General features: G+C 42.3%; 1 protein-coding gene across 3 annotated transcripts in view; it reads right to left on the reverse strand.

Annotated features, from left to right (window-relative positions):
* Nucleotides 1–555: 555 nt before the first annotated feature.
* PDSS2 (decaprenyl diphosphate synthase subunit 2) overlaps nucleotides 556–27,710 on the reverse strand; it is a 301,529-nt gene continuing 274,374 nt past the window's right edge. For all 3 annotated transcript variants that reach the window (XM_088460402.1, XM_088460404.1, XM_088460403.1), the window contains 4 exons: nucleotides 24,330–24,503; nucleotides 18,333–18,461; nucleotides 15,413–15,448; nucleotides 556–1,905 (listed from right to left, as the gene is read on the reverse strand). In XM_088460402.1, the coding sequence (XP_088316528.1) occupies nucleotides 1,747–1,905; nucleotides 15,413–15,448; nucleotides 18,333–18,461; nucleotides 24,330–24,503 (498 nt within the window). In that variant the 3' untranslated portion in view covers nucleotides 556–1,746. The remainder of the gene's footprint in view (nucleotides 1,906–15,412; nucleotides 15,449–18,332; nucleotides 18,462–24,329; nucleotides 24,504–27,710) is intronic.

Raw genomic sequence — 27,710 nt, forward strand, 5'->3', positions numbered from 1 at the left:
GAAATAACTTTACTTCAAGTGTATAAGTGAGCGATGTAATGAAATCTGTTTGCTGCGCTAGCTGTCTCCAGATTGGGCTGTAATTACAGCACAGAAGGAAGAAAGGTAGCTGAGTCTCAATCTAGATCATTTGTGTAAACTCAGCCTTCTTGTCAACGATGTTCTCACATTGCATGCATGCAAACCACAAAAATCATCTCCGATGAACAAAACAGAGACAGGCTTGAGTTCCGAGCTTGTGATTTCCTTATATTCTGTCACCGGAGTTATGAGAGTTGTTTAATCTGACAAAGGTTAGAAAACATTTTCGGATACACTATAACTATTAAAAACAAAGAAAATCTGTTCTAAGTCAAAATCTAGTTGGATACAATACTGAAATTAGAATTGTTATCTCTGAGAAAAGTTAACAAAGATTACAGTATAGGCATGATGCTTTAATATGCAATTACAATGTGTCTATTTCAGTCTTAAATCTGTCTGGGTCAGTCAATCTAAAGAATATTATCTAGAAAAAAAACTTGACTTGAAAACAAAACACAAAATACAATACAATTCTCAAAAACACGTTCATTTATTTTATAAATCTGTATGGTATTCTCTGGTGGTCATAGCATTCACATTCATTATAAATCTATATAAAGAGCAGCATGTACAGGTGAGACACGTTTCTCCTAGAATTCACATTCACAGTTACTATAATGATGATAATGAGGATTGCCTCTGTGGCTTTCAAAATTATTTCCTAACTTTTTTTTTTGCTAATGTGTGTTTTACAAATTCTACTTTACCTTTGTATTGTACAATTAATACACCATTCAATACATGGCTATATGCAGATATGAATTCACTGATATCATTTCATTAATCATAACTGCATAGCATATGATGGTGTTAAGTATCGGTGGCTTTACTTTAGTTACGTTACAAATACAATTGAGCTCACAATTTAGAACATGTTTATGTCTGAAAACTCCATAACCCTTATAATAGTAAGTGAGCTGGTCCTGTTGTTATCTTAATCAAAACATATAATTTAATATGAGACCTTTAGTTAATACATGTAAAAAGATGTTACAACAGCTCACAACACGTTTGTAGCATCACAAAATGCAGATTGTAGATGACTGCAAATGCAGTTTTGTCTACAACAGAATACTATTTAAACACGACTACATTTATTTCAATGAAGAACATTGCAATAGGTACTGCGTGCACATATAAGATGACTCTGTCTCACATTCCTTGGTAATGAGGAGTGCCCTTGATATCGGCACACACTGCATGCTTATGAGGAACTTAGTTTAGAAAAGAGATTTCCTATTGACACCTGCAGAACCCCGCCCCTTCTGTCCTCCCTGGAGCAGGAAAACCACAGGCCACCACACTGGCGCCATCCCTGGTTATGTCCAAATCAATAAGGGCTTATTTCCTGGCCATTTGCTGAGGTCACTGCAGCACACCTCATTAATTATTTCTACTTGTTCTGCCTCAAGTATGCTTCTGGCATGACAAGAGAAAATAGTTTGACCTTTTTTTTCTCATTCTATTTTTATCTTTAGCAATTCAAACAAGAAAAGAATAGCTTGTATACTCATCGCAATGTTATGAATGAGAATTAGGATGACATCTAGCCCATTGACGACCATTCAAAAGTTCGCAGTTTCACAATATTCAGATTTACTAGAATAAAATAAAATATAATATAAAATAAAAATAAGCAGCAACATTTAGCTGAGGCCAGTGTCACTGGAATCTGGTCACAGCATGTACAATGTTCTCTAAGGCAGATCTGGCCTTTGAGGGAGGGAAGCAATGTAAGGTCTCCAGAGCTTTGTCTCCATGGTAACAGCACAGGTCAGTCGCTGCAGTCACACCTTTGCCAGCCTTCACAGCCTCCTGCAACTGTAGGAAAGAACAGGCACATGTGAAACGCCAGTCATATTGCCACATGGCACACATTTATATTACCTCACTCTTATTATGTCCTGACAAAGAAAACTACCAGCTCTGATAAAATAGAAGACTCTGAAGATGATTTCTACAAGAGATCACATCATGCTGAACAAACATGACACAGCTTTTTGTTAGGCTAAGAGTGATGGGGAACGTCATGGCCTGCCTGATTTGGTAGGTGTAAAGATAAAATCCAGTGACAACTTGTATCAGAGAGGCTTCATAACCACTATAAAGAGCAGAAGAGAGTTTAAACACTGTAAAAACATGTCTGTAAACCGTTCAGCAAGTGATTATTGTTCTCATTATTAGGCATTTAAATCCATACAGGTCATCATAATGCTGCATTCATCATCTGAATTTTAACAATGCTGTTATAATAACGCCTCATTTCTCACATCTGCTCAGATGTTTTAAGATAATAACAGATATAATGAAGTCATCCTAAAAAGCAAAGTAAAATGATAAAGATTTTAATTTTTAGATTAGACTAGAATTGTGGTATGATTTCCATGTTATTATTTTGCAAGGGTAGTCACCATAAACAATGGTACAACTATTCAAATGTGATTCCCTCTAGGTGGTTTCTTTTATCCAAGGAAAAGTACTGTACATGGCAAAAACTGTGATTACAAGTGTCTTAAATAAGACAAGACAGAGCTACAGTATTGTGTTGTCAGTGTCAAACAAGTGTGTGCGTTAAATACAGAACACCACTATACCACCTCATCTACCTTCACACTCCTGCCCGTCCACTTCACTCAACAAACGCATGCCATCTCTCCTGCCAACTGATTATTTCCTCCCACCTCCAAGATTTTGCCTGTGCTGCTCCCTACCTTTGGAACTCTCTCCCTCTCCCCCATCAGACTCTCCACCTCTCTACAAGTCTTCAAACGGCCTTTCAAGACCCACTACTTTATCAAGCCTTCCAGTTCTCATCCTAACTCACTACTACATGCTCTTTCCTACCTGTCTACCACATCTGTGCCCCTTCCCATTAGATTTTAAGCTCTCACGAGCAGGGCCCTTTTCCCTCATGTGCCGCTGCTTATACTTTCTTCTACTTCTTACTCCCCACAAGGGCATCTGACACTTGATTGATGAATCCCTGCTGCTTAATTTGAGTGTTATAATTGCTAATGCAGCATATCCTTGTCCTGTATTGTACTGTAAGTCACTGGTTTCTTGTTCAGTTATGTTTATGTACTTTGTAAGACGCTGCAGAACACTTGTGACGCCATATAAATAAAGGATAATAATAATACACATACTGTTTTTTGCAAAAATTTTAGCTAAAGCTTACATAAAGTTTAATTCTAAGCCAATGTTCCAGCTGCCCAAAAATACAGGTTATAATGTCACACAAAACTATATTAAAAGGACCAGTAAACCTAAAATAGAACAGTAATCCTAAATTATAAATTGCATAATGTAAAGCTGGGTACACACTTGTCCAATCCATGGCAGATCAGACTGTTTATACAATCCTACTGCAGACCTGCTCGCAGATTCTACATCCAATCCTCGCTACTCACTTGTCCAATTTTTCAGCAGACCTCCAATCGGTGTCTGCTGAAACAGTCTACTTAATAAATACTGTGCAAGAAAACGGTTTTATTAATGAGGAATTTCATTAATTATAATGGTGAAGAGGGGGAGGTTGAGAATTAATAACCTGATTACTGGATGGGGACAGGATTTCATGTTTCCAAAAAAACAAACAAAATACAACGGCATGGGGTCCCCTACACAGAGGGATAACCAGACCCGGGATTTTTGACTTGTATGGGTCCCACATATTTAATGAACCAGCACAAGGCTCTTGGAGCTGGTACTGGTTCTGAAAATACAAGGAACAAAACAAGTAGGGGTCCCCTTATTTCCAGAACTAGCACCGGGCTCCACTAGCAGAGGGTAATGCCACGGCCAGGGGACACACTTGACGGGTCCCCCGGCCAAAGCATTCATCCCCCTAACTAGTCAGCCCAGGCTGGGGATTCCTGGGGAAGTGGGGACCCCCTTCTCCAAGGCACCCAAGGCCAGGCCTGAAGCCCAGAGCTATCCCTGGCACCCCTGGGCTGTGGGTGCCGAGTTGATAGTCCATTATTAAAAGTTTAATATTGTCTTTTACAGGTGGAACTACAGTGCCTCCGCTGCATGAAGGTACTTGGAGAACCACAAGTACCAGCAGGTGGGGCATTAAGGGCCCGCTGGTACCTATAGTACCCCTGTAAAAGAAATAATAAAATAAAAACAAAACACTGAAAGGTTTAACAATTTATTTTGCTGCACCTTCACCGGGGGGGGCAGCAGCCTTTAGGCTCTTTTGCATGACTGCTGCCAATCCAGATCTTCCCCGGCATCTTCTATCTTCAGGATCTCTTCACCACTCCTTCTCCGCAATCGGACTGACACCCGCTGCCTTGCTCTAGTTTAAATAAGCCGGCATAAAGGGGGCGGGGCGATGAAGCAGCGAGCCGTGATTGGTTCCATATTGAATTTCAAAAATGGCGCAGCGATGCCATTTTTGAAATGGGAAGCCGCGCCGTCGACCACTGCAAGGTAATTAACTAGCTACCTCCCGCCGTAATTGCCCGCTGCATACAATTGCCTCCCATCGCTATGTCCACAACCACCCCAATGCACGCCGCATCCCGCTGAGGGTGTGTTTGTTTGCCGGGACCTGAGATCGGTCGCCAGCTTCGGTCTCCACAGCCTACACAGTAAAACATTGGTTACATGGTCAGCTGTCGGGTATACTAGTTTTTAAGCATGTTTAAAAACCAGGACACCTGAAAGGCGACCAGGATAGGGTCTGTGGGTCGGTCGGCGGCGGGTACACACTTGTCCAATGTCGGGCAGGCCTGTCGGTCGGGAGTTGGATCTCGAAGATTGGACAAGTATGTACCCAGCATAAGTGGTAGCAATGGCATTCTAAAATAAATATCTAGAAATTTGATCAAGTAGGAAAATTTCTTTCTCCTACTTGTATGTGCACTGAAGGACAACATACCGGCTCCTTTTAGAGCTTAAATGGCTGATAAAAGAATACATTAGTAACCTATTTTAAATGAGACAGTCTAGCACAGGCGCGCTGGACACTCTACAAGTGCTTCCCCTTGGTGGTGAAAGTTCTCCTAGTGCTATTAAAGGGAAGCGTGTTCCCCTACACTCCTCTCGCGCCTTTCACTAGCACCGGACATGGGCGGGCAGTCACAGCTCCCACTGCGCTAATGTTGAAAAACATGCAGCACATTTAATCCGCCTGACCTTCGGACAGCTTTTCTAGCCCTTTCACCTACCCCTAATTTGGTCCACATGCTGTTTGTTTAACCACTATACAAGACTCTCGTGCATGCACACTCACGTGGTTGCAGTCATTAATACATGCTTGCCTACCTTCCCGAACTCCGTGGGAGCCTCCCGCTATAAGCTGGGAGCTCCCGCTATCCTTAAAAATGTTTAGGATCCGCCACTGCTCCATCGAAGCCCAGCACTGCGCATGCGCAAATTGGTTGTGCTAGGCCTGACGTCAAGACGTGTGACATTTCGCCGGTCACCGCAGGGGGTTGTGGGTAGCGGTGGCAGCTATCCAAAGCATGCAGTATGCTGACTGGGGCGGGCTAGGCCGGGGGGGGAGTATGCTGACTGGGCTGGGTCCCTTTCGATGTATTCCGGCCGGAAGCCTGGAAGCACTTGCTGCAGCTATGTGCTGTTATGTTGTACCTGCCCAGAGACTAGCCACTACAGCAGCGCTGTAAAAACTGTAACTTTCTTTTTTACCTGAACCCCAAAAGCACGTACCCTGGCACAATAGCTGCCTAATAAAACAAACCCCAAGTCTAAATTCCACCCCTACCCTGAGTTTTGCCTTCCCAAAAATTCCCCATAGGCTACAGCAGAAAAGTCCTAATTGGGAATGTCAGAAAAAAGTGACAGTGGGAGCTTTAGATTACTCCCATGTCCTAATTTTTTATGTTTTTGCCCTGAAATTTGGCATGCAGCACCCAGTGACATTTCTACCCGGCCATACCAAATTTCAGATCCGTACCTCTAATAGCTTTTGAGGTGTAGCCCCTTGAACACCCTGCCCCCCCCCCCCCCCCTCCGGAATTCTCTATGGAGAAATCAGTTTTCAGATGCAGCCTTAATATAAGGGCACGACTGTGCCCTGAAATATACATATATACACAGCGGGTAAAATAAGTATTGAACACATCAATATTTTTCTCAGTAAATATATTTGTAATGGAGCTATTGTAATGACATTTTCACCAGATGTCTTTAAACAACCCATGCAATCCACACATGCAAAGAAATCAAACCATAGATGTCCTTAAAGTTATGTGTAATAATGTGAAATGACACAGGGAAAAAGTATTGATCACACTTACTGAAATTTATTTAATACTTTGTACAAATGCCTTTGTTTGTAATGACAGCTTCAAAACGCCTCCTGTATGGAGAAACTAGTCGCATGCATTGCTCAGGTGTGATTTTGGCCCATTCTTCCACACAAACATTCTTCAAATCTTGAAGGCTCCGTGGGCCTCTTCTATGATCTGATCTTTAGTTCTTTCAATAGATTTTCAATTAGATTCAAGTCAGGTGATTGGCTGGGCCATTCTAGCAGCTTTATTTTCTTTCTCTGAAATCAATTGAGAGTGTCCTTGGCTGTGTGTTTGGGATCATTGTCTTGCTGAAATGTCCACCCTCGTTTCATCTTCAGCATCCTGGTAGATGGCAGGAGATTTTTATCAAGAATGTCTCAGTACATTTTTCCATTCATCCTTCCTTCAATTATAAGTATGCCAGTACCATATGCTGAAAAACAGCCCCACACCATGATGTTCCCACCTCCAAATTTCACTGTTGGTATGGTGGTTTTGGGGTGATGTGCAGTGCCATTTCTCCCCTAAACATGGTGTGTATTATGGCATCCAAAGAGTTACATTTTGGTCTCATCTGACCAGACTATATTCTCCAAGTATTTCACAGGCTTGTCCAAATGTTGTGCAGCAAACTTCAAACGAGCTTCAACATGCTTTTTCTTCAGCAATGGAGTCTTGCGTGGTGAGCGTGCATACAGGCCATGGCGGTTGAGTGCATTAGTTATTGTTTTCTTTGAAACAATTGTACCTGCTAATTCCAGGTCTTTCTGAAGCTCTTCACAAGTGGTCCTTGGCTCTTGCACAACTCTTCTGATAATTATTTTCACTCCTCTATCAGAAATCTTGAAGGAGCCCCTGGTTGTGGCCGGTTTATGGTGAAATTATGTTCTTTCCACTTCCGGATTTGGCCCCAACAGTGCTCACTGGAACATTCAGAAGTTTAGAAATTCTTCTGTAACCAATGCCATCAGTATTTTTTGCAAAAATAAGGTTGGGAAGGTCTTGAGAGAGCTCTTTGCTTTTACCCATCATGAGATGAGACACCTTTTTATAGGCATCAGTTGGGACTGACCAGCTTATGTTAACTTGCACTGACAAGGGGCAGGATTGCTTTCTATTACTGATAGATTTTAGCTGGTGTTTTGGCTTTCCATGCCTTTTTGCACCCCCCTTTCTTCATGTGTTCAATACTTTTTCCCTGTGTCATTTCACATTATTACGCATAACTTCACTCTATGGTTTGATTTCTTTGCATGTGTGGATTGCATGGGTTGTTGCTGACATTTGGTGAAAATTTCATTACAATAGCCCCATTACAAATATATTTACTGAGAGAAATGTTGATGTGCTCAATACTTATTTTACCCACTGTGTGTGTGTGTGTGTGTGTGTGTGTATATATATATATATATATTTCCCTGTATAGTGGGTTATAAAAATACTCTTACAGCAAAGAAACAAAAAAGCTAAAGGAAGGGTATAATTTTAAATCACTCATTTAAACCAGCAAGGTGCTATGTATTGAGGGTCACAATCCCAAAGGTTTCCCATTTGTATAATGTTTTTAATCTGTAAAGGGTTACATGTTCTATACCCAAACATTTTAAAGAATCAGTATTTCTTTCATAACATTTCTTAGAATGTCTGAGTACACTATGATTATCTACACCAGTTTTAATGTTCCGCAGGTTTTCTAATATTCTGATCTTTAGTGCCCTTTTGGTTATGCCTAAATATTTAAAACCACAACTACACCCTAATAAATATACAAAGAGATGTGTCCTCCCACATCTAGTCTTAATACACCACGCAGCGCGACTTCCCTGGTGTGAGTATGCCATCAGGGTCCTGTGCAACTCTGCTAGCGTAGGGCGTCTTTTTTGCCAAAAATGCATCTAGGTCGACTTGAACGCACCTGCAGACTGTGCTGACTAATTTGATATGTGACACTTGTATATCTGTGTGCACCTGAGTCTATATATGAAGGACATTGGAACTTGGAATGAAAAAGCTGTGGCTGCTACATTGTAGCACTTCGTATACAGATTCAGGGACTCCGGACTCATGATTTCTTACTAAATTTATAAAAATAGCTAGAATCATGTAATTGGACCTGTTTTTGTTCCTGTTGTATTATTAACATCAATAACATTAATGTCCAGTAATTTCCAGTCAATTTAGACCACCTCACAGCTCAAAATAATGTTTTCACCAATAATGGCCAAAGGCTGAAGCAAACTGGCTGGCTAAACTAAGCCACTGAGCTGTGGCACAAACACATATCCGTTTAAAAGAATACAGCACATCTATGAAACACAGTGGCACAGCAGTAGCAGGCAGGATGGCAGTTTAATAAACTGTATGATCCTATAGAATGTTTTCATTAATCAAGAACTAATAGCCTAAAAGTAAAAGCCTAGTAGAAAAATATATAACCAACACACTTCTCCAACCTGCAAATCAGAAATCAAAAGCTTCAGGCCAATACAGGCAATTAAAGCCAAAAACAGGATAGTGCAAAACATTGATAATGAATTAATAATTATCAATTAAACTAAGCAACAAAGCAGTGGCACAAACACATGACAGTTTAAAAGTATATAGCACATCTGTGAAACAGTGGCAGATAGGAAGGCAGTTTAATAAACTATACGACAATATAGATTGTTTTCATTACTCACGATATAATAGCCTAAACTTAAAATCATAGTAGAAAATATAATATATTACCAACACAGTGCTCCAAAGCTGCTAATTTAAATGCTGCTTCAAATCAGTAACCAGCCCTGGCCCTCTGCGCCTGGGCTGGTATTAGAAAACGTGAAAAAAACGGCATGGCTTTCCCCCTATTTTCCAATAACCAGCACAGGGATGAACCAGCCAGGGGGATAATACCAAAGCAGGAAGACACAGCATGCTCCCCTCCCCGCCGCCATCACATTTACCAGCCCCAAACAAGTGCCAGTATGCCCAGATATTAAAGGCCCGCTAGCACCTGTAAAGAAAATATTAAAATAACCACAGTACAAACTCACAGAAGGTTGTAATCCTTTATTAAAGTGGCCCCACTTCAGTCCATGTAGACATCCATAGGCCTTGGTTAAGTACTAAATAATGATCGCCGACACCACGGACACGCACTGAACTCTGGCCCCGATTCAGAGCCGGACGCTCTGACAGAGCGCTCGCTTTGAATCAGGGCCGTCCCTTCTCCTTTTTGGAGCGGCCTCCTGGCCGCTCGCATAGCTGTGGGTGACCACCCACAGCTATAGCGAGCGGCCACAATGATGGTCGCAATGGTCAAGCACATCGCGACCATCGGGCTTGCGACGAGACCCTGCGGTAGGGTCTCGCTGCTGCAAGCCCTGGAGTGCTTTTGGCTCTATCAGAGCCAAAAGCACTCCCACTGACATCACTAGTGATATCAGTGGGGCCGGCCCCCAGACGGTAGGTGTTCCCATGGGAACGCCTCCGTCTGGGCAGCCACGCCCCCGGCACGCCCACCAAAGGGGGCGTGCCGTCAATAACCATTGACAGCACACCCCCTTTGGTGCGAGACCCATAACGATGGCTTGGCCGTCGTTATTTGGGTCTCGCGCATGCGCACGACGGAGCCGGCTCCCTCGTGCGCATGCGCACTTGGGCAACATCGACCCACTTGCGAGCGCTTAGCGCTCACGAGCGGATCTGAATTAGGCCCTCTGTACTGTGCCCAACCCGAAATTACCGGTAACTCCCATTGGCATAAATGGAGAAGCACTGATGGTGGTTATTGATTTTGGGGAAGACCCCACACATTTTTTATTTAGTTAACCATTTATTCAATTTTTTTTTTACATTTAACTAAGCCTGCACAGATCATACTGATCTGTACAGTGCTTTCAGCCTGCCCACAAGTGAATAGGAACTATGAAGTAGACAGGGAGGGATTTATTTGCAATCCAAAATACGTGAGATTTGACATTTCCGAGATTATGACGTTTTGCCTGGATTTGAGACCTGGGTTTAGCCGGGGGAACCAAGGCATACCTTGGTTCGACTCGGAGTCCCCAAGTTCGGGTGTGTTCTACTTTCAGCAAAACTGAACCGCTCATCTCTATTTAGAACTTGTGTGATACTATCCAATCCTTTATCGTGTGTGATAGAGGTGTACAAAGATTGCACATCTATTGTACATCACTGCTAATGCTCTCCCGTTTAAAATGACTAAATATTTGTAATATATGGGTGGAATCGTTCACAAATTATTCTAATTCTGGAACATATTTTTCAAAAATACATTTACATATTCAGACACCCTTGAAGTCAGGGAAACAATCCCTGATTCGATAGGGCATCCTGGGGGGTTTATTTATTTTTTATGGAATTTAGGCAAATGGTAGAATGTTGCTAATTTGGATTTTCTTTCAGTTTGTGTTCTACTGACAATTTGTTAATCTACTTAAATGTCATTAAACTTCAAGTTCTCTCAGATATTCTTTAGTCGTATCTCATCTTAGGTAATAACTGGAGTCTCTTTAAGATTCTTCTATATCGTTAGACCTATCAAATACTACTATACCCCCCACACCTTTTCGGATTGTTTACTATAAAGCTCCTTATGATTTTAGTGCTTTGGATTCAGACCAAGTAAAATTCTTTATTGTAATGGATATTTACAGCTAGTTCATCAACATCTTTTTTTCACCAATGGGGAGAACATATCTAAGCGAGATCCTTTCAATTCAACTGGATAAAAAGTAGATTTGGTTTATTTTTTAACCTTGACTGGGATTCCTTACATGTCTCCCAATTGTTTATTGGTGCTAATAATTTATTCCTGTGTGTAATGCATGGTCTTTAAAGTGAGCTTCCGAACATAGATTAAGGTCCATATAGAGGTTAAGGGGCATGTCTATCAAAGCTTAATGTGAGATAAATTTGTGAAATATATATCACCAACCAATCAGCTCCAAACTATAATTTCTTAAACACAGCCTGCAAAATGTAAGTTAGAAGTTGATTGGTTGGTGATATATATCTTACAATTTTATCTCACATCAAGCTTTGATACATATTCCCCTAAATGTATTAATTATGTCAGTGGGGCAAAGGATAAACCCTTTTTTTTTTTTTGTAGTAGACTCTTTTTTGTGTCATTCAATGGGACAATGTTTTTGTATAAGGTTACTAATTGGTCTGTTAGGGCCATTTCACGCAAAACAGTTTAACCACATGGCAAAAAAACTGTCTTTTTTGCCGTACAATATTTTTAGTTAACCATGTAAATACATGGATGCTTTCAGATGGCAAGAACACGGAACGGTCGCCGTGTTACAGCCGTGAATGGCCACTGACAAGGACAGCTTCCATCCACGGTTTCAGTGTTAAAGATTGGAAAAAAAAATCATACACATGGCAAAACCATCACACATGGCACAAAACCGTTGCGTGTGAAAAGGACATGCAGTATCCACATGCAAAAAACCGCCTGTAGGGGTGTGGCCTAAGTACACACGGACATTTTTCTGTTTGGACTATCCGGATTAGCTGGGATAAAGCCCGGAACAACGCCAGATCACCATGTTTGATATGATATAACAACTTATACCTCTGGTACGCATTTTAATTACTAACGAATGCTGAAATAAAATATTTGATCATTTAAAGCACTATGGACCGTATTCAATTGCCAGCAAAAAGTCCCGGGCTTTTCGCATGCCGGAGTTTTCGCCGTCATCGCTAGTTTTGCCTCGTTAAAAGTATAGCGCTCGTCACCGCGATTCGCCCTATTCAATTCCAAAGGGCGCAAACAGGCATCCGGGCGAAACTCAAATCGGCAAAAAGTCCTGTCTGATTTTGGGAAAACAGCCTGACACCCCCCAAAAGATGCACTAACATGGGGGATCACTATGGATACACCCTGAATAGTCCTGCTGAAGGTATTTGGGGTGCTTAAATACTCTCTTTGGTACTATTTAGCGTCTTTCCACAAGTGATGAAAAATAGCATTTAGCAGTTGTTTTTTTTTGACAAAAATAAGTAGGCCCAGCAACTTTGGGGTACTTGAAAATGGGTGCACGCATGGTTAAAAATCGCTAAAGTGCGCTCTTAAAAAACGCACCATCGGCAAACACCTGCAATCCAAAAAAACACATGGAGCATACTTGGGGGACCCCCTGGAGTCTATTTCGCTAGTTTTTAAGTTTGTCCCCCAACTTTGGATTTTTTCATCCCCAAAACGAAAGTACAATTTTGGGGTGTTCTAATGTATTTTTTAAACTTTTTTGGATGAAGTTTACTTTGGGGGACTTTCCCAAGGCTCCAGGTGTGTGCCCGAAACTTTGCACCACAAACCCCCAATTCTGCACTTTTTTCCGCCTCCATTCACAGGCCAATCTTTCCGCTGGTTACAAGGCGCAGACTTTTCGCACCGGCGAAAAGTTTTTGCAATTGAATACGGGGAAAAGTTCTCGCCTGGTGAAATGACGTCACTGGCGAGAACTTTTCGCCGATCTCGGCTTTTCGCCGGCAATTGAATACGGACTTATGAGTCTGATTCAGAAGTTCCCAATTTAACTGAACATGTGCTACTATGGATTAAATACGACGATCATAGTGAGGATTTGCATACAGAATGATGGACAGTTATGCTGGGTACACACTTAGACAATGTGCGTACAAACCTGTTGATGTCAGAAGCGATGGCACACCAGCGGGGGCCATTCAGCAGCATGGTCCCCGCAGACGATATAGCCTGTTAGACCTGCATGCAGGTCCGATGGGCGGTTGCGATGACGCATGATAGCGTGAATTGTCAGCAACATAGCAGGGACACGCTCGCCGACATATCGTCTAGTGTGTACCTGGCTTTAGTGAGCTTTTGTTGGAGGTAACAGAGGTGGCGAGTCAAACACAGGCTGGTCGTGGCAGAGATTAAATAATATAGTTTTATCATTTAAAGCACCCTAACTCATTTTAATTTCCTGATGTAATGCAGCCAGGTATTGGATTTTGGTAATAGTAGGGGATGTTGGGGATTACATAATTCCTTGTGCCTGAAATATAACAGAACATTGGGAACTTCTAATATATGGCAAAGTATTTATTCTAGGACTTCTTGTTCACATTATTGTAAAAGACTGGTAAAGCACACCATCACACTCCGTAAACTTTTCCTTTTAACAGGATAAAACATTTTTTATGCTGCTTCTTGCAGGACTGTGAAGTCCTGCAAGAAGATCAGCCGGTAACAGGGACAAACCTCAGGATTGCCCATCAATCACTGCTGGCTGGAAGGGGGAAAGACCTGGGGGAGTCGGGGCTGCTGCAGTGCAGTCAGCAGCCCAGGCTGGTGAGAGATCCTATTAGGAACACCTATAACAGCCATTTCCCAGTAGTGCCTGTAGCCGGGGGGAGAGAAGGGAAGCTACAGCTTCCCTGAGCTCGGGCTGCAGGAATACTGTCTCTCTTCCTGCAGTCGTGGGTGGGTGCCCCCCTTCTGTACACAGCCCAGCCGGCAGGAGGAGGCAGTGGGGAGGTTGCCGTAAGTCTTGCAGCTGCTCTAAAGTATACACGGTGCGATAAAGCAGCCGATCCGACTGATTGGTACGAATTGGCTGCTATATCGCACCGTGTATGGCCGGTATAAGATTAGCTACTAGCAGATGCTGGCAGGTTCCTTTGATACAGTCACATCAGATGCATGTCATGGAAAGCCCAACCTTGCAGGCAAGTGGCTAATAAATCGTACAAATCATTCAATCAAACTGTTCATGTTCAACGTGCCCCAAAGAAAAAGAACAATAGCATTAATAATATTTTCTGCACAGAAATATAAATACTTTTCCTTCATCTGACATACATAGTATGATTGTGCAGAGGAAAAAGGTATGCTGGAAATTTCACCAATACATGATGCAATGTGTTTTCTTAAAGTTTCAATGTGTGTTCAATAATTAAGTACTTTACTGGCATTTTGTTCTTACAAAAAGGCCAACAAAATTATTAATTTTTATTTAATGTAGAACATGTATTTAAATATTTTCTAAAAAAATATATATATTCCCATGGGGTGTCTCGCACCCCATCCACAGTGGCATTACCCCAACACTCCTAGTGGTACCCCAGTGGTACCCCAGTGGAACCCCAGTGGTATAATCCCCCTCCCATCAGTGTCCATAGGTTCCCATTGTGGCACCATGTATGTATATTCACCCCCTGCGCAATCACCCCATGTACAAAATATCTTTGTGGGGCATTACCTACCGTCCACAAAGCTAATAGTTCCCCCTCAGTGGCATTACCTATTCCTCAGTGGCATTACATTACCATCAAGCAGAAAGCAGAGGAGAATGTGTCAATGAGGACTAATGATCACTCCCTTTGCTATATTAGTGCTCAGAGGTGATCTGAAATTCCCCTCTTTCCACTGTTATTACTGGCACATGCGCTCCAGAATGCTGTTTGAATAGCATCCAGGTGTGCTAAATCGGTAGTGATGTTGGCGGTCAAAGACCGCTACATTACTGCTGGGGACTGGATATGAAGGGGGGGGGCGAAGCAGGATGGCACGGTTGCATGGGATGCAACCAGGTTAGGTGGCTGTGGATGCATCCACTGTCATAATACAGGTTAGTTTAATGCATGCTACATCTATATTGTGAAACATTCCGGCATTAGATTTACTATCTTTAGCCTGTTTTTCCAATTCAGTCTTAGCTGTATCAATTTCAATTCTCCTTTTCTCCTTATTAGCTTCAATATTTAATTTACTCATATGTACTTGCCCCAGTATATATTTAAAAATCTTATTTTTTTCAATTCACACCTGTGCCTTAACTTAACCATAAAATTCCCCAGTCTAACCAGCTTCAAAGTTTGTGTGAGCTAATAAATCTTCATCCTTCGAAAATGTACATTTTTTTGTAGATCCTTTATAAAAACACAACATGCTTTACGTGGTCACTTCTAATGCCCACCCTAGCAAATTTAGCCTAGCAAATACTAAAACTTTAAGGGAAGAATACCCTGAAAATGTCTACTAGTTATAAAGAACTAACAGTGTCTAGACATATCCTTACCTTTGCTAGATCAATTAAGTTGCCTTTCGGTTGAGCCTAATAGAGAAGAGAGAAAAAAGCACAGTCTATTATAAAAACAAACAGTTTGGGACAACATTTTATGGTATTTATAGTATTTTGTTACAATAGCAGTTAGCAACCAGTAAATGAGTTTTAGCATAAGTGAACATTGTAAAAACATTGGTTACTTTTATGAGATATTGAATAAGGTTGCAAACAGCAATCTCTGCTGTCCAACTAAAACATACACTACATTTACTGTACAAGGTCTGCCAAGTGTCTTTATCTGCCTCATATCTGCACATAATAAACACAACAGGTGTTATATAACCTGTAACAAAACACTGAGCTAGAAATGTAGTATGCATATTTATCGCACCTGGACAAACCAAGGGCTTGATTCAGAGATGGACACAATGCCAATAATTACACAGAATGAGCGATTGTTAGCCATCGTGCATGTACACCAATTAAATTGTGATTTCGCTCACACAGAGGATTTACTCGCAATGTGAGTGACAGGGAGTCAGAGTTTGGGGGAGGTAACGGAGGGTGGTTACAAAAACACGGGCGCGTCGGACCATTTAAACGCTGTTTTCTGGGCGTCCATATATCACTTGCTCACAGCAGGAGAGCCCTCTGCGTGTCTTGATACCTGCTATGTCTGCGACAGCTGAGACTTCCTGAGAAGACTGATGGCTGTCTGATTTGCGTTCAATGTTTCCACTTTTGTGTGTGTGAGCGGCGGACGTGAGATGAGTCTCTAAGCACTGGACGCTGAGCAAGTCATTAGCATACTTTCGCATTTGCGATCCGTGAAAGACCACAGCTGTGATGGCATTTGCGTCCATCTCTGAGTCAGACCCCAAGTCTTGTGTGCAGGTAGCGCACATTAATTTGGCAGCCACCGTATATAACCTCAAGCGATGCTCTCAGTCACATACTGTACCTGGGAATTGGTGGGGAAAATCTTTTCATTTTTCCAAAACCCCCAAGTTAGAGTACTAGTGTTTGGGAAGTGATTTAAAAGAAGCTTTGATATAAGGTTAAAAATCATTATACTCATAAGATCCCAAGAGGATGCATGAAATATGGCACAAGTACACAGTACAAAAAAGGTTATCTACAAGGGTCATCTAATACTTTCCCTTTGCACTTTGGGTCATTCAGACACGCTCACAAGCGGGTTGATATTTGACTGTGCGCACGAGCAGCGGCCGCACTGCGCGTGCGCAAGCCCCGGAGCGAGAAATTCTCTTGCTCCGTGGCTCACTACAAAAGGGGCGGCTGTTGATGTTGATCGACAACTCGACCCGTTTTGTAGGCATGGCTGGGGGGTGGCTTCACAAACTGAGGCGTTCCCAAGCGAACGCCTGCCGTTTGTGGGCGGCCCCACTGACATCACCAGTGATGTCAGTGGGAGAGCTTCCGGCTCTATTAGAGATGAAAGCTCTCTGGGGCTTGCGGCAGACGAGACCCTACCACAAGGGTCTTGTCGCAAGCCCTGATGGTCGCAATGGTCTGGACCATCGTGACCATCATCCTGGCCGCTCGTTAAGGCTGTGGGTGGTAACCCACAGCCTAGCGAGCGGCCAGGAGGCCGGAACATTTTTTAGATGTGGTCGGCCTCATTCAGAGCGAGCGCTCGCATTTTGTGAGCGGTTCTGAATGAGGTCCTTTGATTTCAAATCATCACAAACCAAACAGTAAAATGGATTATTGCATCAACTCAAGTAATCTCTTATGACTAGATCTTAGTATCAGTTTAAACCTCATTACCTTTCAATCCAAGAAAGAGAGCAGTATTTGTCAATTGACCTTACACATGACATGTGCTGTGGTATTTTCACTCCTGATACCGTTATGTTGGTGAGTAAGGGTACAACTTTTATAAAGGAAGACCCTAGTTTGGTTTTGTTGTGTGAAGAAACCATAATTTGTAATATTATGTACTACGGGAACAGCCATATGAGGCAACTTTTTAAAATGAGGAGTGCTAAAGTACCCCATATGTATAGCCATAAAGAGTGGCAGAACAAATTGGGGGTGCACAATCACCCACAGTTGGCTCCTATATGTAGGTAGGAATAGAGTACCTACAGTATATGTACTACTAGATGTATTCACTGTGAGATATTGTCACACGTCATTCCTATTGCATTTGTGGAAAACCACTGGATACAGCCTGTACAATTTATAATATAATAAGATTTACACATGTGTAAGTCACTTATAAATGCCAACATTTCTCTAACATGCAATCATGCAGCTGGAAGCATAAAGGGGCATATACACTACGCGATGTGCTCACGATGCGATATTGTGAGCAATTTCCCTTGAACTCTCCCCGGTAGCTCCCCCTCTTGTGCACGATGTGTCACAAGTTCTATCGTGCACGATCTAAAGATTTGCCGATCTTTAGATTGTGCAGGATAGCAGACAGATGCTTGCACTCATCAGGGATATCCGTGATGCATGCATCTGTCTGTAAAAAATTAAAAACAGATGCACAGATGGATCTGTGAGATCCATCTGTGCTGCTATGTTTAGAAAAAAAAGAAAGCCTGTGTGAAACTTAAAAAATAAACAGCGTGCTCCCCCGCCACTCCCAAAAGAGCAACCAGCCCCGTGATGGTTGTGCAACATATGGGGGACAAACGACGTAGGGGGCCCCTGTATTTAAGCACAACCGGCACCGGGCTAGTCAGAACCAGCCCTGGTTGCCAAAATATGGGGGGACAAACGACGCAGGGGTCCTCCGTATTTTGCTCAACCAGAACTGGGCTCTTATTTGGACACTCATGATTTGGACATATTTTACACTATCTGTCGTTCCGATGCGTCGGAATCAGGTGAATTGTGTGAAATATCGCCTAGTGTGTAGGCACTGTAAGACTGCTACATTGACTTGAGTGTTCACCTGTTTGACCAACTCCATCCAGGCCTCTCTTCCTATAGTTTCCTGATGAAGAATGACTGGGGCAGAGTTCAAACTAAAGGACGAACCACTGTATTTTCCATTCATGAATGGCTGAAGGTCGGAGTTAAGCTGAAATACAATCACCAAATGTTGAATAGTATAATCAAACATAATCATATTTACATTTACTTTTAAATCTGAGGACAAACAGATGACAAACATTGTTCCAGACTTACCAGAATATGGAAAATTGGGGGGAACAACTTATTTGGTGACATGACAAATCTACCATCCCCAACTGAGTTATCTTGGTTTTGTTTTACCCAACCACAAGGGAAAATCAATTTGTCTGTGATAAAACAAATGTCAGCACAATTTCCATATCAATGAAAGTCACTACATTCTACATAGGGCTACTCCCACAGCTATACAAAACTAAAGGGGGAATTCAATAAGCCGTGGTAAATTAGCGTGGGCTAATTGGTTCCCGTGGGGGGATCCCTGATAACTTGGTAGTTGACAGGTGCAGAAACCCTATTAACGCACAAATCCGTGAACTTTTCAGATTCTGCGTGGTAATGGCCACGCGTGGTAACATGGAACTTTAACACGCGTTGACAAGGCTATTAGGCAAATTCAGGAGGCTAACTGAATAGCCCAGGGCCCGAGGCTACCTTCCATTATTACCTGCGAGTAACTGAATTCCCCCCTAAGTAGCACATGGGTCCTCTCTCTTATTCATCTTCATACATTTTCTCTGCCACCCCATCCCATGAATGTACATTAATGGTGTCGAGTCAAGAGACTCTTATGAATACCACTTAGCACTTGATCAATTCCTAGAAACAGAACTATAACTTCACCTATAATAACTGCCTTTCCCAAAAAGCCTTATATGCTTACTGGTACTTGGATGTCACCAGGACTTCCGTGTGGGTAGTAGGAATTTATCAAAGGTCAGTACGTATTTGAGTGTTATAACAGGACATTAAAATGGGTCAATACACAATCTTGCAATACTGTCATAAAATGGCAATCAAACTGCTGGAAAATTTGTTACCAGGTAAAAAATATTAACCTGACAACTTTTTCAGTATACGAAATGACAATACTGCAGTACAGACATATGACGACACCTGAGAGAATACCAAAATATATGCAGATATTCAAAATTGGGAGTTGAATACAAGATACAGAGACATATCAATAAAGGCAATGTATATTAGAGAGACAATATCATGGTCAAGAAAGTTCATGTTGATTACCCCCTCCTTCCAATCCCGCATCCAATACTTTTTCCCCACTGCACCTCTCTTATGAAAATTACACCCCCTGCCCAATAAGACCTTACCAACTTCCCTACTTCAATCATGCCCTAAGAATGCACCTGTTCATCAAAGCCTATCAGCCCTTCTCAAAATCTTAATTATTACCCTATATCTTCCTTCCTTTTCTCATCCCCTTTTTACTCCCATTTGTTTAGACTGTAAACTTTCATGAGCAGGGCCCTCTATGCTCTTGGTTCTGATCTTCCACTATCCTTGTCTCCAGGGCGCCTCCTCATTGTACAAATCCTTTCTGTTTGCCCCTCCCAAGTCACAGGGTCATTGAATGCTACTGTTATCATCTGTCTCTTGGTTGTACAGAAATCTTTCTGCTTGATTTTTTCTCACCATACTGTCTGTTTGAATATATTTTATTATTTGTGGGTTTATTGTAACTTTACCTGTACAGCCCTTTCTAATGCCATATAAACAATAATAATAGCAATAATACTATAATGGGCGACAATAATTGTCATTTTAAAAAAAAGTGAGGGCATTGAATTACTATTTGAACAAAAGCACACTATTTTAATCAATGATGCAAACCACCTGTGACTGTTAAGGCCCCCATACACGTGGCGATTTGTATCAGATCTGATCTCGCATACGATTACCTTGAAAATTCTTCCCTTGACATTCTGTATGATTTGTATTTAGAAAAGGTACGATTGTACAAACGACCATACGATCCGATGTATTAAGATGTGTCACATCGTACTGATCTGTCAAAATCCTTCTGCAAAACCATCTGATCTACGATGCCGATACACTACTGCGGGGATGCACATCGGCATCGTAATTGTCTAAAAAATGACATTTTTTTACACGATTGGTCGTTACGATCAGTCGAAAATGGTCATATCGTGTGAAAAACCGCCCCATGTATTGGGACCTTTACATTCACAAATAAATATTCTGATCAAGTTCAATGTTTAAGCACCCATGGACAAGGTTATACATTTTTGAACATTGCCTCCAACTCTCCAAAGATTCTACTTTAGAAAATTTCTCCATTTTGCTTTTCAGTTGTATAGTTTATTAATTGTTTTACTTACTTTGTTTATGTATATTAATTATTGTATTTTCTATGTCAGTTTTGATAGGCTGAATGTTAATTTAAAGTGGCAAGAGTCATCAAAAAAATTACATTTCCTGATTAAACTATGGTCCTGCTGTAAAGCATCAGGTTGAAACAGTGCTACTGTAGTATGTCTATCATTTGCAATACATTAACTTTTGGCCGTGTTTTATACTTGCTTACATATTGCTTATATTCCCATAAGTGTTGAGTAGTTTGCAATGTAACAGGAAAAAGTCATTGCTGCACCCAGAGGAGGCCAGGATGCTCCTGGGCAAAACTTGCAAACTTCAGGGAATATATCACCAGAGTGCTCTGCACATAGAAAATACTCTTGAATTATGAATTTAAAATCTGTTCTTTCCCATTACCTTAAACAACATGAAGAGGGGACAAAAGAGTTTATCTTAAAGCAAACGTCTATTCTACATGTAAAAATAGTCTTTTGATGTCCAATTTCATACACTGATCCCTTTTAAGTTTTGACATCGTTCTTTGAGGAAAAATAAATGTGAAAATCAGGTGTTCTGGTGACTACTTAACGCCTTATACACATGAGCATTAACAACAATCACTCAATGCACTTAAACCGCCCAGCAAAGCCTACTAATCAATCTCTGATGGTGAGATTCAAAATAACAATGTAAGCAAAGGTAGATTATGGACAAGATGGGACAGACGGACGCTTAGGGCCCGCTTGCCACAATGATCAGATATGGTTGTCTGATCGTCCTGCATGTGCTGGATGTTCGATATTCAACATCCAGCTCATGTACCAATCCCCAAACAACTATAATGTAGTAACCAGGCTAACCTGGTCGATATTGAAATATGCATTGATCTGCTTTCTGTAATGAGGCCACGTGATATGCCGGTTAACGGCATGGCATGATGTACAAAGGTGGGCATTAGACTGTTATGTTATATACAGTGGGCATTGGACTATGTGAGCATGAGGCAGTTCAGCTTTACACAGCCTGTCTACTGTGGCACTGGCACTGTGGTGTGCATGAGTCATGCTTTCATAAGCAGTGGCTGTGGGTATGAGATTGTGATGGCAATTATTTATTAACAGTTACTTATATAGTTATATAGTGCAGCATATTCCGTTGCACTTTAGAATTAGAAACAACAGTAATACAACAAAACTGGGCAATAACAGACAGACATTGAGTTAAGAGGGTCCTGCTCGCAAGCTTACATTCTATAGGGAAATAGGTGTTGATACACAAGGATAGGTGCTACATATTGCATATTGGTCCAGCCAGATTGCAGAGGTTCTTGGTGGGCTGTATAATCCAGACACACAGGAAAGTGAGCCCAGGATTAGGAGGATGTGAAAGAGAAGAAAGACAACATATGTGAGGTTCTGTGTGGGCTGTAAGAAGGGATGTAATTGTATAGGGAAGCTATGAAGGCAGCTAGGATGTACATAGTGTGCATAGGGCTAAATGAGCGTGAGTCTCTTGGTTTATGGTGGGTATGATGAGGCACAAATGCTGGCATGTGCTGTATATAGTGGCTAGATAAGTATGAAGTGGGGCGTTAGCTCTAAGAGATGAGAGGCTGTGTCCATGCATCAGGCAGTCAGTGAGAGCTGTGAGAGGAGAGGCTCCTCCGGTGCTCACTGCGCTTAAACTAGAAGGACACTAGCAGATTATATAATAGATATTTTCTATTTTTTACATTTACTTACTTAGTAATTTATTTTCCACGAAAACTGTACTTGTAGCCCAAGTCTGTGTTTCCAGTTTCACTGCGCATGCACAATCTTGTAGGCAGGACCGGTTGGCAAAGTAGTCAGAGTCCTTTTACAACTGCCAGCCAGTACCACCATTGCTCAGCTGCCTGTCAAACTTTTATTGGTAAATTGCGGAAATACTATTTCTACCACTGAGATAAACCATGATAGGAATTTTTAACTATTACCATTTATTGTTAAATAGACCCCTAGGTGCTTTGTTTTTCGTGGATTACTTTGCTAATGACACATTTTTTTGTATCTGTAGTGGGAGGGAGGGTGCTTTATGAGCTTCACGCTCAACTCCAGCTTATTTAGAAAGTTTTTGCAGGAACGAATTGGGGTGGGGGCTTCAAACCAGTAACTTGCTTAGGGCCCTGTTAGGACTCAGGGCCTAATTCAGACCCGCTCGCGAGTGCAGGACGCTCGCAAGCGGGTCGATGGTGCCCTAATGCGCATGACGGAGGGAGCTCCGTCGTGCGCATGCGCGAGACCCGTCGAGTGATGGGGTAGCCGTCGCTCGAGGTCTCGCACCAAAGGGGGCGTGCTGTCGATGGTGACTGACAGCACGCCCCCTTTGGTGGGCGTGCCGGGGGCGTGGCTTCCAGACGGAGGCGTTCCCATGACATCAGTAGTGATTTTGGCTCTGATAGAGCCAAAATCACTCCAGGGCTTGCGGCAGCGAGACCCTACCGCAGGGTCTCGTCGCAAGCCCGATGGTCGCGATGGTCTTGACCATCATCATGGACACTCGCATAAGCTGTGGGTGGTAACCCACAGCTATGCGAGCGTCCAAGAGGCCGCTCCAAGTTGAGGTAGGAGGGCCCTGATTCAGAGCGAGCGCTCTGGTCAGAGCGTCCGGCTCTGAATCAGGCCCTTAATCCAACTCTGATGACCAGCATAAATTTTAATGTTACCTGTAACATTAGTGATTGTCAGCTTTTGGCACAATATTATGGAGTTCTATGGGAGGGCTTATTTATTTTTCTGGAATGATAATGAGTCAAGAAATGAGGATTCTATGAAAATTTTTTTTATATACATTAAAGTACAAATTTGTTTAGTTTGTAGTATTAGCTAAATCATAGTTATATGAGTTATAACGATGAACGATAATCGTTAAAGCGCGCTCCCGTTTGTAGTTTGTAGTTATCGTTCATCGTACACTGTGCTGCAGAGAGCCTTTAAGAAATGCTCTGGAAACTGTTAAAATAAAGGGCATAGTACAATGTTTTGTCTTTGGTTTTAATAGCTGTTATTTCTTAATGCCCACATGTTTAAGGTTTAACAGTCCTCACTGTCTCCACCAAACTCTTGTCTATGACTGCCCCCAATGGCAGTATCACACATATACACATCTGATCTAGTATTTGCTGCAATAGTCATATCCGTTCAGCATATGTTTTATAAATGAGAAGTATGTAGATGTTGAACATGGAGTTGTGCTTTAAGATACAGTGATATAATAACAGTTTGTGAGACATGCAAATGCTTATATGTGCTTTGTGAAAAGATCCAGTTGAACATGAGGGGATGTAGATGAAATGGCTTGTAGAAATCTGGGATAATCTCTGCAACACACTGGCTAAGTCTAACCAACCTACTATTTTGGACATGTTCTGCAGTCGACTTGCTAAGATGTGTACATGATAACTATTAAAACATATTCGTCTGGCAAAGCTATATAGGTGGTACTAATTATTTTACTTGTGACCTGGAAAACATGCATTGTTCGGTTTTTCTTGTGGACTGCAATTGGCAAATAAGGTTGAGTCCCTGATTGGGAAATAAGGTTGAGTCCCCCAAAACATGTAAAACAAAATGTAAAATAATATGGGACAGCACATACATACCTTATAACTTAAAGACATGTGCTTCCCATACTGGAAAGCCATAGACTGGACCTCTGGATCGTGCTTTGCCAATTCCATTGCAGCTTGACAGCTTTTGGCCAACAGTGCACCATGAGATAGGAAAATGTGTTCCATCCAGTTGGCTATTCCAATATCATCAGTAAAGGTATTTTTCTGGAATGAAAATGAGTCAAGAAATGAGGATTCTATTAAATTTTTTTTTATATACATTAAAGTACAATTTGTTTAGTCTGTAGTATTAGCTAAATCATACATTTAATAGTATGAACACCTTGGTACAAATAAGAATAAAAATAATTTCATTGCTAGGCTGGTGTATGACAGTGAACAATAATTAATACAAATAAATATAAAAGATATAAAAGTTCTTGACCAAAGTCCATGTTTAGTGCCTAGAATAATCATGTGCAGGCAGAAGAGACTGCTGTAGCACTCAGCGACAGAAGCAGCAATCTCTCTGTACTCACTACTGCTATCGCTGGTAGGACTAGTATGGATGAGGGTAGAGTAGGAGGAGCAGTGGACCCGGGCCCCTCCAGCAAGCTGGGTAATCCGTACCCGCTTCCCCCCCTCTCTGTGCCCCTGCTTTTGGTCTTTACCAATTTGTAGAGAAATTTAGTAATTTTAATCTCATTTAATGTAGCAGATATATCAAACACAGGATTTATAGAGGGGGTCTCCAAATGCTCAATTTTAGCTCCCCATGAATGGGACATAATTAACACATAACAGGCTATAGTTTGCATCATAATAAAATGCAGTGTTTGTAATCCTTCAGACAAATACAGGACCATAAATCACAATAAACCATTAAATGTGGCAGTAGGCCCAGACCGACCCTGGACATATACAGGGGTGAAACTCAAAGACACGGCTCGAAGTATCCAGGCCCCACTGTCTCAATACTCAATGGCTAAGTATCACTTTTGCAATACATTACATAGCCCACCACAGTGCATCACATTGGCTGCCATATAGCGCAGAGAGTTTTGCAGTGACTACCATATAATGCGGTGCAGAGGTACTGTATGTAGTTATGTGACCATCACAATCCCGACGGCAGAATGCCGGCTAGGGATTCATGATAGACGTCGAGATACCGATGTCTATCATAATCCCGATGCCGGAGTCCAGGACGACGAGGGCCTGAACGAGGTAAGTCCGGGGGGCCGTCCTCTTAGCCACGTGGAGGGAGACTTAGGGTTTATAGCACCCCCCGGGGAGGGTTAAGCTAGGGGAAGGAGAGGTTAGGTGCCACCGAGGAAAGGTTAGGGTTAGGTTTAGGGTGCGGGGAGGGGGGGGGGTAGGTTTAGGCACACCTGGGGGAGGTTAGGGCTAGGCACTAAGGGGGAGGATTAGGGTTATGGGGGGGAGAAGGGAGGGTTAGGTTACTTACGTGACGCTGTAGGGATTTCCTCCCTTTCGGGCAGCTGCCAGCATTTCAATCCCATTCTTGTGCAGACAGCTTCAGTGACCGTCATATAATGCAGAAAACATTACGGTGACCCAAGATAATGCAGAGAACATTACGGTGACTGTCAGATAATGCAGAGAGTATCAGAGACTGCCATATAATACATACAGCATTACTGACTGTAATGTTCTCTGCATTATATAATGTTCTCTGTATTATATGGCTGCCGTACAATACAGTGATCATCAGTTACCACCAGAAAAAGCAGAAAACATCACAGAGAGCATCAGTGGCTGCCGTAGAATACAGAGAGCATCAGTGACCACCATATAATACAGGAACCAACAGGGATCGCCACAAAACACTGAGAACATCAGAGTGACCACCATGTAATGCACAGAACATCATAGTGACCACCATGCAATACAGAGAGCATCAGGGATCACCATATAATACAGAGACAATCAATGTTTGCAATATAACATAGATAATATTAATACATCACATCCACACACACAACATTAATACACCACCACAATCCACAGACAATATTAATAGACATCCATCCCCACAACCAAATTAAATACACCCTTCCCCAAAACATAAATACACCGCTCCCCTAGATAACATTAATACATACCTGCATTTTCATTGACACTCTCCTGAAAGGAAGATCTCAGGACAAAGGGGGTAGGGTCTCGGGCAGGTCTTGGAGGAAGCACTTCTGTCATCCTCACAGCAGTGCAGGCACTGGCAACTGTTTCAGAAGCAGAAATCAGCTGCCACTGATCAGATCACCAGTAGGTCTCAGTCTGCCGCTGGCGCCCCCCCACCCTTCATCACCAAGGGCACATGCCTTGTCTGCCCCCCTAGCTGCAGCGCTGACATATGTACACATAATTAACACTTTGGATGGGCTATAGCAGTGATCACAAACTCAGTCCTCACGGACACTTAACAGCACATGCTTTCCAGATGTCCTAGTTGGTGCAGAGGTGTATAATTTATTGTTGACACACTTCCATAGATCCATAGGTGGTGCTAATTCTTTGAACTGTGATACTGAAATGATCTGTAAAACATGCACTGTTAGGGGGTCAAACTTACGTGAAACATTGGTCTACAGCATAGGTTTAAGGATAGAGACTAAAAAATTACCTTTCTGTATAAAACATATTTATCTCATATAAATTACATAAGTGGTCAAGCAAAGTTTAAAGCTTAAACATCCCCTAAGAAAAATACATACATGGCTATTTTTACTGAATTTTTATTCTCTATGCACATGCTTTTAATTATTTTACTTAATTGTTATATTGATATTATTAACATATGTATTTTTAGAAGTATTATGCACTTTGGCCCTCATTCAGAGCCGTACGCTCTGAGCAGAGCGCACGCTCTGAATGAGGGCCGCCCTCCATAAAAATGGAGCGTCCTCCTGGACACTCGTATAGCTGTGGGTCACCACCCACAGCCTATACGAGCGTGCAGTTTGATGGCCGCGATGGTCGTGACCATCGCGACCATCGAAACTGCGAGCCGGAGCCTGGGGTTTGAGGTTTTCAACCGCAAGCCCCGGAGTGATTTTGGCTCTATCAGAGCCAAAATCACTCCCACTGACATCACTAGTGATGTCAGTGGGCCGGCTTCTGACGGGAGGCGTTCCCGTGGGAACGCCCCCGTCAGGGAGGCACGCCCCCGGCAGGCCCACCAAAGGGGGCGTGCTGTCAATCAACATCGACAGCACGCCCCCTTTGATCAGACACAACGAGCGAAGGACTTTCCTTCGCTCTTCGCTTCTGGCGCATGCGCACGACGGAGCTCCCTCCGTCGTGCGCATGCTCAGTGCAGAGCATCGACCCACTTGCGAGCGGACAGCCGCTCGCGAGTGGGTCTGAATCAGGGCCTTTATATTTAAATATGCACTTTATGTCAATATGTAT

This window comes from Taudactylus pleione, unplaced genomic scaffold (assembly GCF_031769625.1).
Source record: "Taudactylus pleione unplaced genomic scaffold, aTauple2 ptg000046l, whole genome shotgun sequence".
Classification (NCBI taxonomy): Eukaryota; Metazoa; Chordata; class Amphibia; order Anura; family Myobatrachidae; genus Taudactylus; species Taudactylus pleione.